Source organism: Urocampus carinirostris, chromosome 20 (assembly GCF_059441175.1).
Source record: "Urocampus carinirostris isolate Australia breed hairy pipefish chromosome 20, RoL_Ucar_1.0, whole genome shotgun sequence".
NCBI classification, from domain to species: Eukaryota; Metazoa; Chordata; class Actinopteri; order Syngnathiformes; family Syngnathidae; genus Urocampus; species Urocampus carinirostris.
The window spans coordinates 684,471-697,721 of record NC_142368.1 but is presented as its reverse complement, the minus strand read 5'-3'; the positions used below and the strand labels follow the sequence as shown (position 1 = coordinate 697,721).

Genomic DNA, 13,251 nt, shown 5'->3' with positions numbered 1-13,251 from the left:
TCTCGCTTTAGCGTTTGGCCCCCGAGTCGGCTGGCCCCGCTTTGAACTCGTCGGTGACGACGGAAGGCGTTTTGCGTGGAAACGGGAAGCAAGAACTCGTTTCTCCTCCAAGCTCTAAGAAGAATTTGCAGTTTCTTGAAAACACTCTCAATTCCGAGCAATAAAGATCTTGTTGCAGGTTACGCCCGTGTTAGGCAAGGAGAAACGGTTTTCCCTGAAGTCGAAAGTCAAGGGAGTCGGGCCTTGGAAGCGAGGATCCCGTGAGTTTTTTTGTCCACAAAAACTGCCGATTTAAAACATCTTAAAGGGAAATGAATTCATATGTGTTCACTAGATGGCACTCTCACCCGAAATGAGTCCAAGGAAGACTACAAACTACGGAGACTGAAAGGGAGCAGAAAGCAGCCTTTTTCTTCCCATTTTTATCCAGCCTTTCTCAAAGTAAAGACAAAAAAAGGAAATGATTTTAAATAAGAATGAGGGGGGGGAAGGAAAAGTTGAGGAAATAAAAGAGAAAAATGGCGGGAAAGGAAAGCAAGAAAAACAAAGTTATTTAAATGTTTTTCTCAGATTTCATTTCATTTTTATTTTCCTTTTTCTTGAATTCTACGATTGGTCTTTTTTTCTTTTCTTTTTTGTTTTCTTTATTTTCTTATTTCCCTTCAAGAATAATAAGGTGTTTTTAGATCATTTGAGTCTAACCCTTATTTTGTGTTCTGGTTTTTCGGTGGCATGACAGAATACAGCGACATCTAGTGGCTATATGATACACACTGTCCCTTTAACGTTCATATTAAGGCAGGGGCCTCCAACTATTATCCTGGGGGCCGCCATTGGCCTCGGGGCTGTGAGCTTGAGACCGGCAGCATTACTGCGGCGTGTCTTGGGCAAGTACAGCCTGGTGGCGCCCATCCCTCTCCAGGACAACACCCATTTCCAACGGGGGATCAAATATGGACGAACAATGACGTAACGGGTGTCAATGGAAGATTCCGGGAATCGAGATCAAAATGATATCGTGACAAATAAAAGTTCATTTTTAACTTTAGAACGCATCAGAAGATGGCGCTTTTATTTCGGGTAAACTTTAACCTAATTCAGAGCAAATATTCTCCCTCTCACGTGTCATTTTCACGTGAGTTTATTTTTTATCGTTACGTCCGCTTGTGCTGCCATCTAGCGGACACAAGGAATACTCGCTTTTACCCTTGCCTCATCCAGATCCGAAACACGAAATGTTTTATTGCGTCCTGATCATTTCATACCTATATTCAAAACATGCCTAAGAAATACTATAAAAATACTAGAATATAAATACTCCCAAAATACTATCCCAATTTCCAGTCACGTCATAGAACAAAAATACTGCTACGTATTCAACGGAAATACTATAAAAATATTGCTACAGAAATATTACGACGAAAATATTACAAAATACAACTACGGTAATACTAATAAATACTACATATGTACTGCAAAAATTACGCTATGAAAATGGTATAAAAACTCTACAAAATAAAAGGTTTTTTTTTTGTTTGAACAAATGTATTGACACTAATAACAGAAAACAATCATGACAATCTCAACAGCAATTAAGCACATTCACAATATTATATTTCAATATGACGTTTAACAGCAAACACAATGTGAGGTTTGAACAACCCTTCTCGAAAATCTTAATAGCAATCAAGCATATTCACAATTTCATTATAAAAGTACTATACACAGGGTTAGGTAGGGTTACTTTAACTGGATTACTTTCAATGACTTGGATGACTCCAATACCAAATATGCTAATAAAAGACAAAAGAAACTAAATGGGAATCAAATGATGACTCACAACACGTGGTAAGCTTTCTCTCCTGGCTTTGATCTCCGGCAAAACGAACATCAAATGCCACAGAAACAAAATTAAAATCAATCCAACATAATTTTTGCCCTTCCATGTGTTCCGTTACTCCCCGAGCCTGCACGAAATTTTGTCATTTGATTCATATTTAGTTTCTTTTGTCTTTTCTTAGCATATTTGCTATTGGATTAATCCAAAAGGAATTGAAAGTAATCCAGTTAAAGTAACAATACTACAAAATATAACTATGATGATACTAAAAAAATACTACAGATATAATACGAAAATTACGCAATGGAAATGGCACAAAAACACTACAAAATAAAAGTACATTACAGTAATACTACGAAATATACTACAGAACTATTACAAAAATCCGAAGAAATACTACAAACTACAACTACGGTGATATTAAAAAATACTACAAAAATTACGCTATGGAAATGGTACAAAAACACTACAAAATAAAAGTATTATACGGTAATACTACGAAATATACTACTACCTAAATACTACAAACATTCTACTGTGGAAATACAACAAAACTACAACAGCAGAAATACTACAAACATAAAACTACAGTAATACTACAGACATACTACACTATTATGACTACAGAAATACTTGTATCCCTTAAGCACACGATCGGTAGGACACCATTTCCTGGGGTGTGTCTTGGGCAAGTACAGCCTGGCGGCGCCCATCCCCTCTCCAGGCAAACATATGCTTGTCCTTTGGTGGTGGGTGTGGGGGGCTGTTCTGGTTGAATTTGGAGGTGCTTAAGCATCCCCCAAAACGGACTGGTTACGCCCATGTCACAATCGCCACAATACTGTGTAAATAGAGGTGCCAAAAACGCTGGTTTTTCTCTTTAACACTTCACAAAATTCATTCAAACTTGAATTCTGGATAAAAGACTTCCACAATTCACTTTAAAGTGAAATTTATTTTACGCACAGCAACAACAAGCTCGATTATTGACATCGTTTCCGGCTTATTGAGCGCATCCTAAACTCTACCGTTAGGAGGCAGTAGTGCCTTTGATAGAGCATTACACAACCAACAAACAAGTCCTTGTTGACTTCCGGTTTCCACGTGCTTTTCGATCTCCGCCGCGGAAGAAAAATGACGCGCTCCGACCGAATTGTGTAAGTTTTTCTGACATTAAAATCATTTTTCTCGCTAATTTAGTGTCAATAAATACTCATTCAATGCGTGTCTTGGTAAAAGTTAATCGGGAATAGTGATTGTTATCACGACATCGACAGGGAAGATAATAATATGGTAGCTACAATTCTAGTCATCTTTCATATCACAAAAATTCAAAACATTTCATATTTAAATCTCCAAGCATGAAGTTATGAATATATTTGCCCATTTATCCTATCAGTTTGATGTTTTTTTCTCGTTTATGTCTTCGTGTCTTACCCTGGAGTGCCATGTCTAATCTCGTTGCATTCAATGTTTAACACCGTCCACTTCAATGACCATGGAGACAATGAATTCAAGCGACTTCTGACATTAAATGAGCCAATTGACTACTCAAATCAATTTTGTAATGTTCTTGGACATCCACCGGACAATGGAGGATTGTCTTTTTCAGAAAATGGCAATATAATAGGGTCAAGTTCTTGATTTTCTGTTCAAAGTAATCCATTTTTGAAACATTGCAAGTTATTGTTTTAATCTTGCTGTCGATTGCAAGAACTCAAATCCCCCGTCTCAAAAATAGAATATGACGAAAAAGTTTACTAGTAAGCTGCAAGCCATTATTGGCAATATTTCATTTGCAATCAATCCAGAATGTAAGACATGATTCATTTGTTGATTTGCATTCCTGAAAAAAAAATAACCAACTTCTTCGAAATGTTTTCTTTTACCAGTATTTCCTTGTCATAGGATTTCTATATTGGCACCTATATAGTGTACTTCAACTTTACCAATGTCACCCAGTCTTCGATAGGGGTTCTAAACAAAAAGGAAGTAAAATGAAAAAAAGACTACACCATAAGGTAAAATCAAGTAAAAATTAATAAAAAGTAATGCATATATATATATCGGTGTGTATTGTAGCAGTTAACCCTGCAAGAAAATATATTAAAAATAATTATAAGGCCATTAACGAAGCTAGCTATCTTCGTACATTTTTCGCTATTTAGCAAGCTGACTAGCTTTTTACATTTTTTGCATCCTTTCGAGCTAACATTTGATCTTTTTTGGGCTAGCTATCTAGCTCCAAATAGTTTTTTTTTTTACCTAAGTATGAACTTAACATCACAATAATATCATTTATATAATCATATTTGGCATTTGGATTTTAATGTAAACCACTTTTTTCCATATTTTGCTTAACATTTTTCTGTTCCTCCTCCTTTCTGTTATATTTTAGTAGTTATTAAGTTGTAGTTGTTGTGCTCTGTACAGCCTTTTAAGAAGAATTAGAAGAAGACTTTTTGTGATAAAGGGCGTCACAAATAAATAGGACTTAACATAAACTATAGCATTTGATGTCACCAGTGGGACTCCACTAGCAGCCAATAACAAGAATGACCCACTTCATCGCGGAGGATTGTTTTGAATGTTTTGTTTGTGCAGAAAACCCAAAACGAGGCGCTCCAAACGCTTCCTGGAGAGTCGAGCGCCCAAACTGGCCGAAGACGGCAAAAGTGCCATGATCATGAAAGGAGGAAACGCCAATCAGACCGTCAGCCAGGCCCTCAAAGACATTGTGAGACTTTTACATTCTCCTTTTCGCAAACACCTTGTTTTATTTTATTTTATTGTCTTTCAGTACTCTCTCAAAAAGCCCAATGCAGTTCTCTACAAAAAGTAAGTGTCATCAATTCAAGTTTTTATTTTGAAGATACTGCAATGCAATTTAGGAGTTTCCTACTTTACTCTTGCAATGACTGTATGCAGGGTTCGTATGGGTGCTTGAATTCCTTGAAAATGCTTGAATTCTTGTGTTTCAAGGTCATAAAAATGGTTGAACGTTGGGTGAAGTGCGTGGAAATCCTGGAAATTCTTGCCATTGTCAAGTTTCTTGGCTATTTGACTTTATAAACGGCATGATAATTGAAAAAAAATGTTTTTAAAAGTGTGCGAAAATGCTGCTGACACACTTGCTCTCTGTCATTACGGCGTTTTCATGTGCAGCGTCATTGCCCCCTACTGGTCACACACGAGGACCGCTCTATTTAGAAAACTGGCTCTTTTGGCTCTGCACACTTGAGAAGAGCTCCTTATATATTATCAATAATATGAAAACAATATGCACCCACGGATTTAGTCATTAGTAATATTTTGTTCTGCAGGGCATCCTGAGTCCAAACCTGACTTCTTTATTTTTTATACATACAGTACTTTCTATTTTAGTCTTCCGTATGGAACCCAACACTCAGAGACGTTTGTAAACAAGTGTGACGTCATATTCTTGAAGCAGAACGACAGAATTCCTGTCAGTTTATAGCAGCCCATTAACACAAAAATATCCTGGATCATAGATGGAAACCACTAGAAATAGCACAAAGTATGTACTAGTAGCAGGATAGTGTCTTTATTTTAGTCATCAAAACATTCTTTTGATGGGCGTTTGATTTCTTCCTTTGTAGGTAGTGGAAAATGGAAAACGGCCTTTTGAAAGTGCTTGAATTTGGCCTCAAAAAAGGTGTTTGAACCCTGATATTACTTGTAATAATAACGTACCGTCAAACCTCCCGTTTTGGCTGCTGTTTTATATTTATATGAATTGTCAAAAATATCGTCTCATTTTTCCTCTAGAAGGGCATCACAAACGCTTCCAGTGGCCACCGCTGTGTTTTGTATAAGAGCGCGTGCGTTGCGGAAAAGAGCAGCTCGCCCTTTTCCTCGGGGCTGCCGCAAAATAAAAAAAGGCCGTCTTTCAAGCGGAAGTGTTTAAAATCCAGCAAAAAAGTCTCCCTTTGGAATTTACAGTCAATCTTTGCTTAAATTTTGGGGGCGCAAAATGATTTTCTGACTCGTTTTTCCAGGAAAAACATCACGAGACCGTTCGAGGACTCCACTTCACTGGTTGGTTTTTGTCAATATCATTTGAAAGATGATTCTACTCGATAGCTTGAATAAGTTGTCACCGACAGGAATTCTTCTCCAAGAAAACGGACTGCTCCCTGTTTCTCTTCGGCTCCCACAACAAGAAACGACCCAACAACCTCATATTCGGTGAGAATGTTTTGCTTTCCTTCGTTGGAGCGACAAGTGGGTCTTTGGCGCTCCCTAGTGGCTCCCTGGCACTCTTTGAACAAATAACCTTTTAACGTTTTCCAAGGAATATAGCTACTTTATTCATCCTCGTAGGGAAATTGACACTTCCAGCAGTATCCTTTTGTTAAAATAATAAAATAATAAAAAGATATAGAATACAAAAATACCCAATATAACGTGTTGCTATAGAGTATTTAAAAGTGCTAGGGTAAATACACACTGTCATGAAAATAGGGTAATATGCAAATGTGGGGGTGGGGTTTCATGTGGGCTTTTACTCCCTCGGGTGGAGTTCAAGAGCCTCATGGCATGAGGAAGAAATGATCTCCTCAGTCTGTCCGTGGAACAAGACTGTGAAGTATAGGAGCCTAACCCGGAAAATAAAAATACTGCTTTTTGGATCACTTCAAGTTTCTATTTGTTTTTGTGTTCAGCGGCACTTGTCTTCAGTTGCACCACAGTGACGTCTAGTGGTCAAATAGTACACGCTGTCCTTTGGAGCGACAAATTCCAATTTGCACCCCCTAAAAAGGGAGTCAAATAAAGAAAATGTCAAGATTTAGATGAGAAGTTTTCAAATGAAATTGAATTTTTAAAAAAAATCATTATTTTTCTATACAACCATTATTAGAGCGGTAGGGTCACCATTTCCCGTGGTGCGTCTTGGGCAAGTACAGTCCGGTGGCGCTCATCCCTCTCGAAATTATTCTACATTGGTTTCTTTTTTTACATTTAGACGGATTTTTTGCTTCACCTTCTGAAACAGGAGGAAAAAAAACGATCATGCCGAGGGAATATTTGTAATTCGTTTATTTACTTTTTTCAGGTCGTCTGTTCGACTTCCACGTATTGGATATGGTGGAACTGGGAATCGAGAAGTACGTCTCTTTGAGCGAAATCAAGGTACGGGAATACTTCCGGTGGGGCTGGCGTCGCCATAGCAACAGACGCTTACCAAGTATTGAATTTGTTTTGTTTTTGCAGAAGGACAAATGTCCCGAGGCCACCAAACCCATGCTGGTTTTCGCCGGCGAGGCTTTCGACCTGGACAACGAGCACAAACGCCTCAAAAGTCTGCTCATCGGTTTGTGCCGGCTACCTCCAACGAAAGTTTCGCAAATGGGGGGGCGGGGCGCGTTCCGTCGGGGCCGTCTCTTCTTTATGGCAGTTCGCTCCGCCAAAGAGTAAACTGCACTCGTGCGGCCGCGATCCGTTATTCCCAGTGGCATATCGCTGCGAGCGGGGCACTGGCAGAGCGCATTTTTTTTTTTTTTTCTTTTTTTTTTGCCTGAAATGAAAGGCCCACTTGTGGCTGCGATCCATTTTCCCCACTCAATTATTGTTTACAACAGGGACCAAGAGGGCACTTTTTTCTCTTGCACGTCGACTTTTTTCTTTGTTTTCGTTCTTTACCTTGAATGAAATGCACCATTGTGGCCGCAATCCCTTTTCCCCGGTCAATTATTGTTTAATACAATGACCAAGAGGGCACTTTTTTGTCTTGGTGTCGACTTTTTTCATTTTCTTTCGTTTTTTTTACCTTGAACGAAATGCACCATTGTGGCCGCAATCCCTTTTCCCCGGTCAATTCTTGTTTACGACAGGGGCCAAGAGGGCAATTATTTGTCTTTGTGTTGACTTTTTTCATTTATTTGTTTTTTACCTTGAATGAAATGCACCATTGTGGCCGCAATCCCTTTTCCTCGGCCAATTATAGTTTATGACGGGGGCCAAGGGGGCACTTTTTTGTCACGCCTGTCGACTTTTTTCGTTGTTTTCGTTCTTCACCTTGAATGAAATGCAACATTGCAGCTGCGATCCCGTTCTCCCCGGTCTACGGCTGCTGAAAGCAAAGGCCGAGAGCTCGTTTTCCTGTTCTCTGCGCCTAATATGAAGCGTGGCCGTGATCCATTATTCCCGGTCGACAATCGTTACGAGCGATCGCCGAGAGGGCAAACCGGTGTCCTGCTTGGTGGCTCTTTTATGAAAAGGCACCCGAAGAGAGGCAGTCCGAACCCTTTTTGTTTTCGCAGACTTCTTCAGGGGTCCTACGGCGTCGGCGGTGCGACTGGCCGGCCTGGAACACGTCCTCCACTTCGCCGCCGTCGACAACAAAATCTTCATGCGCAGTTACCGGTGAGCTTCTTTGATGCTTTTTCCCGTGTCCTTGAAAAGCACGCCGGAGGTCGTGGATGTCTTCTGTCGTTTTCCGTTCCGTAGCGAGATTTTGGTGGGTCGCCAGTGTCTCACAAACTCCTATTATTTAACATTACAATAAGGACAAAAATAGAGAAAGTACTGTATGTATAAAAAAAGCTGTAAAATGTGCTCAATTTGTCAGTGGCATATTATTAGACTTAAAAAGCTAAAAGTTCATTATTTTCATTTCATCTTTGTTGCACTGAAGCTAATATTTTTACTTTTGTTTGCTTTTTGGGATTCACTGTAGCTTGACTTTTAAGTTCCTTACTTCACACAACTTGCAAGTTTAATTTAGGTCAAAGTTAACCGTTGATTGAAGCAATAAAGCTTACTATAATATAGTAGCAATAGCGAGGTGGGTGGGTGTCTTGGGCAAGTACAACCTGGTGGAGCCCATCCCTCTATAAATTATTATACATTCATTGTTTTTAGATTGAAACCTTTTTTTTTGCTTCCCCTTCAGACATCTGAGAAAAAAAATCAGGCATGATCTTATTGAGAGAATATTCTTTTTTGTGCTAACCACTACACTGCGGAAACGCCCATAAAAATGTAATTTGGTGCATAATGTTTGATTATTATTGGTAACATTTGACTGAGAGAAAAAAAATCGACCCGAAGAGCTGTTTAGGAGCTTAAAAAGCCGGGCCCAAAGAGTCGCTTTTTTGAAAAGGGCCAGAATTCCCACCGCGTATAAGTCGTGCGTTAAAATAACCTCCTGTCAGCCAAGGAAGAAGAAGCGTCAGCTATCACAAAACAAGCAGTATTTTCTCTCATTGAACTCCCGTCTCGTTGACCGTGCTTTGTGGGTGTGACTTGTTTGTTCAGTAGTTTACAAGAGCATAGATCTATCTGTCTTCAAAATGTTGTGGCAAAATTCAATGGAAAACCGATGGCCGTCCGCGCAGATGCCTGCTGAAAAAGTCGGGCTGCAGGACGCCGCGCATCGAACTGGAGGAAATGGGGCCCTCCTTCGATTTTGTCTTGAGGAGATCGCATCTCGCTTCCGACGACGCCTTCAAGATGGCGCTCAGGCAGCCCAAGGCTCTCAAGGTAAACTTCCTTTTTCATACATTTTGCATCAGGGGGGACGGCCCGTTTCTAGAAATGACCGTCTGCAAGGGTGGGTCCGGGGTTCTCGCGGATCCTTGAAAAGTATTAAGTCTTTGAATGTACTTGAGCAGCCCAAGAAGAAGAAGAACATCTCCCACGACGCCTTCGGAAGCAAGCTGGGTCGCCTCCACATGCAGAAGCAAGATCTTTCCAAGCTTCAGACGCGGAAAATGAAGGGACTGCGCAAAAGGAAGGGACCCGTGACGGAAACGGGAGACCAGGACCAAGTCCCGTCGCCCAAAATGGCCAAAACCGAGGAGGATTGAGGTCCTGGCTGTCTTGGACGTCCCCGGTGGGCAAACTGGGGACTGCGGGGCCACCCGCCGCCCCTCCGCCTTTTCATCCCAAAACGAGAAGACGATATCGAGAACAGCGAAGAAGTACTACTAATAAAAAAAGCTTGTTTATTTTATATTGGTGCCAGCGTTGTCCTTTTGTGTGTAGTACAAACATACTACTACAAACTAAGGATTTTGCTTTATTCTGAAAAAAATAAAGTAATATGACAGAAATACTACAGAAGATCCACTGCGGTGATACAACAGATTCTACACACACCTAATACTTGAAAGCTTAAAACGGGTATCTACCTAAAGTATTTTGCTTTAATTCTACAATAATACTATCCAACAAAAATACTATAATAGAAAAACAACTACATTCTACAGAAACTATAAATAAAGTGCCACTATGACAAAATGCTGTATCGGCACAAAAATGTTAAAGTAATACTACAATGTGCTACCACAGAAATACTACAAAACGACTTATTTTAGAGCTTCAAACGGGTACCTTGCAGTATACATTATTTTGCTATGATTCTGAAAAGAATGTTAAATAAATGCTATAGTATTACCTTAAAACGAAACTATTACTACAGAAATACCACAGTAATAAGACAAAATACTACTACAATAACACTGCACAAATACTTCGGAAACAATACAAAATTCTGCAAAAATACGACAAATACTGTACCACCACTTAAATAGTACAAAAATACAATAGTAACACCACAAAAATGCTATAGTACTACTACAAAATGCGACCACAGAAATAGTACAAAACGGATCACTTTTGGAGTTAGAAATGCATTTACTAAATGATTTTGAAAGAGAAAAAACATTACAGAAGTACTGGAGCAATACTGTAATACAAACAGGGTTGGGTAGGGTTACTTTCACTGGATTACTTTCAACGAATTTTGGATGACTCCAATACCAAATATGCTAATAAAAGACAAGAAACTAAATAGGGATAAAATGAGTCAAATTTGTGCAGGCTCGGGGAGTAATGGAATACATGGAACGGCAAAAATGATGTTTGGATTGATTTTCATTTTGTTTCTGTGGCATTTGATGTTCGTTTTGCCGGAGATCAAAGCCAGGAGAGAAAGCTTACCACGTGTTGTGAGACATCATTTGATTCATATTTAGTTTCTTTTGTCTTTTCTTAGCATATTTGGTATTGGCGTCATCCAAAAGTCATTGAAAGTAATCCAGTTAAAGTAACCCTACCCAACCCTGAATACAAACATATTACAACAGTAAGACTCCACAGATACTGATTCCGAAATACTACTACAGGAATATCTCACAAATTCAATGGTAGTAATAGTAGAAAATTGGTTGGTGTGGATTCGTTAAGCACACACGTGTTGTAGGGGCAGCATTTCTTGTGGTGTGTCTTGGGCAAATTGTCGTGTGAAGCGTTACTGCCCCCTACCGTCGCGTACAAGAGGACCGCTTTTTCAGACTCGTCGTGGGAATTCCGGCTCTTTTGCAAGAAGCGGCTTTTTCGACCCGGCTCACTGAGAAGAGCCAACTCTTTCGGCTCCTGAACGGCTCTTCTGATTTTTTTGTTTTTGTTTAACCATATATTAAGGGATCCAACCAACCAATCTAAATACAAAACTATTCTAGCTCTTTGCACACTGAACGCATTTCTAATTCAACACAAAATCCCTAAAAATGCAAAAAAAATAAAACGAAAGAAAAATAACAAGAGAAAAGGAGAAAGAAAAAACAAAAGAAAAGAAAAAGCAACTTTTTTCTTTTCGGTTACCTTTTGTCACAGTTGCTACAGTGCCCAATTGGCCCTGGCCGTGTGGTGCCAGCTGCGGCTCATTAACAGATTGGGTTTCCTTCTATTTAAGCTCAGTGCTGTCAATCACCTTTTGTCAGTCTGTCAACAAACCTTTGCCCCGCAAGACGTGGGTTTTGACTCAATTCGATTTCGTTCCCGTCTGTTTTTGTCCTATTCATTATTATCTCCAGTTATTGTTTTTGTCTAGTTTGTCCTGTTTGATTTCAACATCCTGTTTTGAGATCAATCCTGTCCGTCCCGTCCTGTCCAGTATCGACCCCATCTATCGGATATCTGCTCGGGCAATGGGTATCGATCTCGTCGGCCTCTGGCTTCCTGTCATTCCACGCCAGACCGCTGCCTAACGTGCATGACTCCCCATTTCCCGTACAATAAAAGGCTTGTGTGAGAAACGTCACGCGTTTGGGTCCTGATCCTGTTCCAGTTCATGACACCTTTAGCAGCAAAATGGCGGCTCCCTCGAGGTGAGTCTCATGCGCAATAAATACAAATTTCTCAACTCGCGAGTATTTTATAAATCGTTCACGTTTTCTCTTTTTTTTGCCTCTAAATCCTACATACTGTCCCTTTAACGCCGCCTCCTTTTCACACTTGGCGTAATAACAGCGCGACGTCCATCTTGTATCGTCTTCGTTTTGGACTCCAAAAGTCTTTTTGCCCATCTGGCGCAAAATATTTTCCAGATCTCGGTCAAAGCAGAACTCGAGCGAGAAAAATGCGATCTTTTGTGTCTGATTTTGGCTTTTTCGGGCGGGGACAAAGCCTTTCCCTTCTCTCTGAGAAGAACTTCCGAACTTCCTCCACTCGAGTGCTCTTTTTGTCTTCTTCCTGTTGCACAACATGAAAAACTTGCTCTCTCTTTTATTGTGAAATGATCAGCCAGCTCCTTGTCCCCTCATTAAGAGTCTCTACACCAAGAAAAACTAGAAGGGTTGACTCGCCTTTTTGACACAAAAGCATTTTTTGGCAGGGGCCTTCACCTCTAGGGTGACCTACCTGATTGCTTGTAAAAGAGTCTGATCCTGGACGAATTTCTTTTGGCATAGGAGAGTAGAATGTCTTACTGTAAAAGCTGCCGAGTCAGCAAAACCAAAAGTGCCGAGGCAGTGTTTTAATCGTTTTCACCTCTAGAGTGACCTCCTTGATGGCTTGTGACCGATTGTGATCCTGGCCAAACTTGATCTTGCCTACAGGAGTAGAATGTCTTTCTGCGAATTCTGCTAAGTCAAATAAATATTAAGAATTGAATATCGGAATTTTTATCTCCACTGGTATAACTGAAAATTGTTTACTTATCGTTACAAACAAAACGGCTACAATTTACAAGCGTAATAAATTGTAGGTTTTTATTATTTAAATGTTTGCTGCAAATTGGAGTTTGCAGTAGAAGCTAACAAGAGCAGCTAGCAAGTGTAGCTGTTCAAGTGAGCTAATTTTGTGTGTCTTGTTTTTTGCTTTTTATTGAAATGTGTGATGTATTCCTTTCACAAATAACACACAAACAATATGAAATAATTCCCTTTATGAAAATAAAACACATAACGAACAAAAACGTTAAAATGACGCTTATGACGTCATTCGAAGTCACCTAATCAGCAACGGGACTGTATTTTATTAGTATGAGCTGCCAACAAAACTAAATGGTTTATTAAATATATTTTTTTGATTATCAACAAAGTCACGTCAAAACGGGACATTATCAGACTTTTTGACGTTAAAAAGAAAAAACTTAATGACAA

The 13,251-nt window shown here is 39.7% G+C and overlaps 1 protein-coding gene across 1 annotated transcript; it reads left to right on the top strand.

Annotated features, from left to right (window-relative positions):
• Positions 1–2,869: 2,869 nt before the first annotated feature.
• Positions 2,870–9,818, top strand: rpf2 (ribosome production factor 2 homolog). The gene is made up of 10 exons (XM_088324866.1): positions 2,870–2,997; positions 4,445–4,577; positions 4,641–4,678; positions 5,860–5,899; positions 5,968–6,049; positions 6,918–6,994; positions 7,076–7,175; positions 8,125–8,227; positions 9,202–9,346; positions 9,478–9,818. The coding sequence occupies exons 1-10, from the start codon at positions 2,975–2,977 to the stop codon at positions 9,670–9,672; spliced, it is 936 nt and encodes a 311-aa protein (XP_088180992.1). The 5' UTR covers positions 2,870–2,974; the 3' UTR covers positions 9,673–9,818.
• The last annotated feature ends 3,433 nt before the right edge of the window (positions 9,819–13,251 follow it).

What these genes read in the sequence shown, in the direction of transcription:
- rpf2 (XM_088324866.1), top strand. Translation starts at nt 2,975, where the DNA reads ATGACGCGCTCCGACCGAATTGT. An exon ending in TCTCTTTGAGCGAAATCAAG is followed by an intron (nt 6,995 to 7,075) that starts GTACGGGAATAC and finishes TTGTTTTTGCAG; the next exon opens with AAGGACAAATGTCCCGAGGC. An exon ending in CCTCAAAAGTCTGCTCATCG is followed by an intron (nt 7,176 to 8,124) that starts GTTTGTGCCGGC and finishes TTGTTTTCGCAG; the next exon opens with ACTTCTTCAGGGGTCCTACG.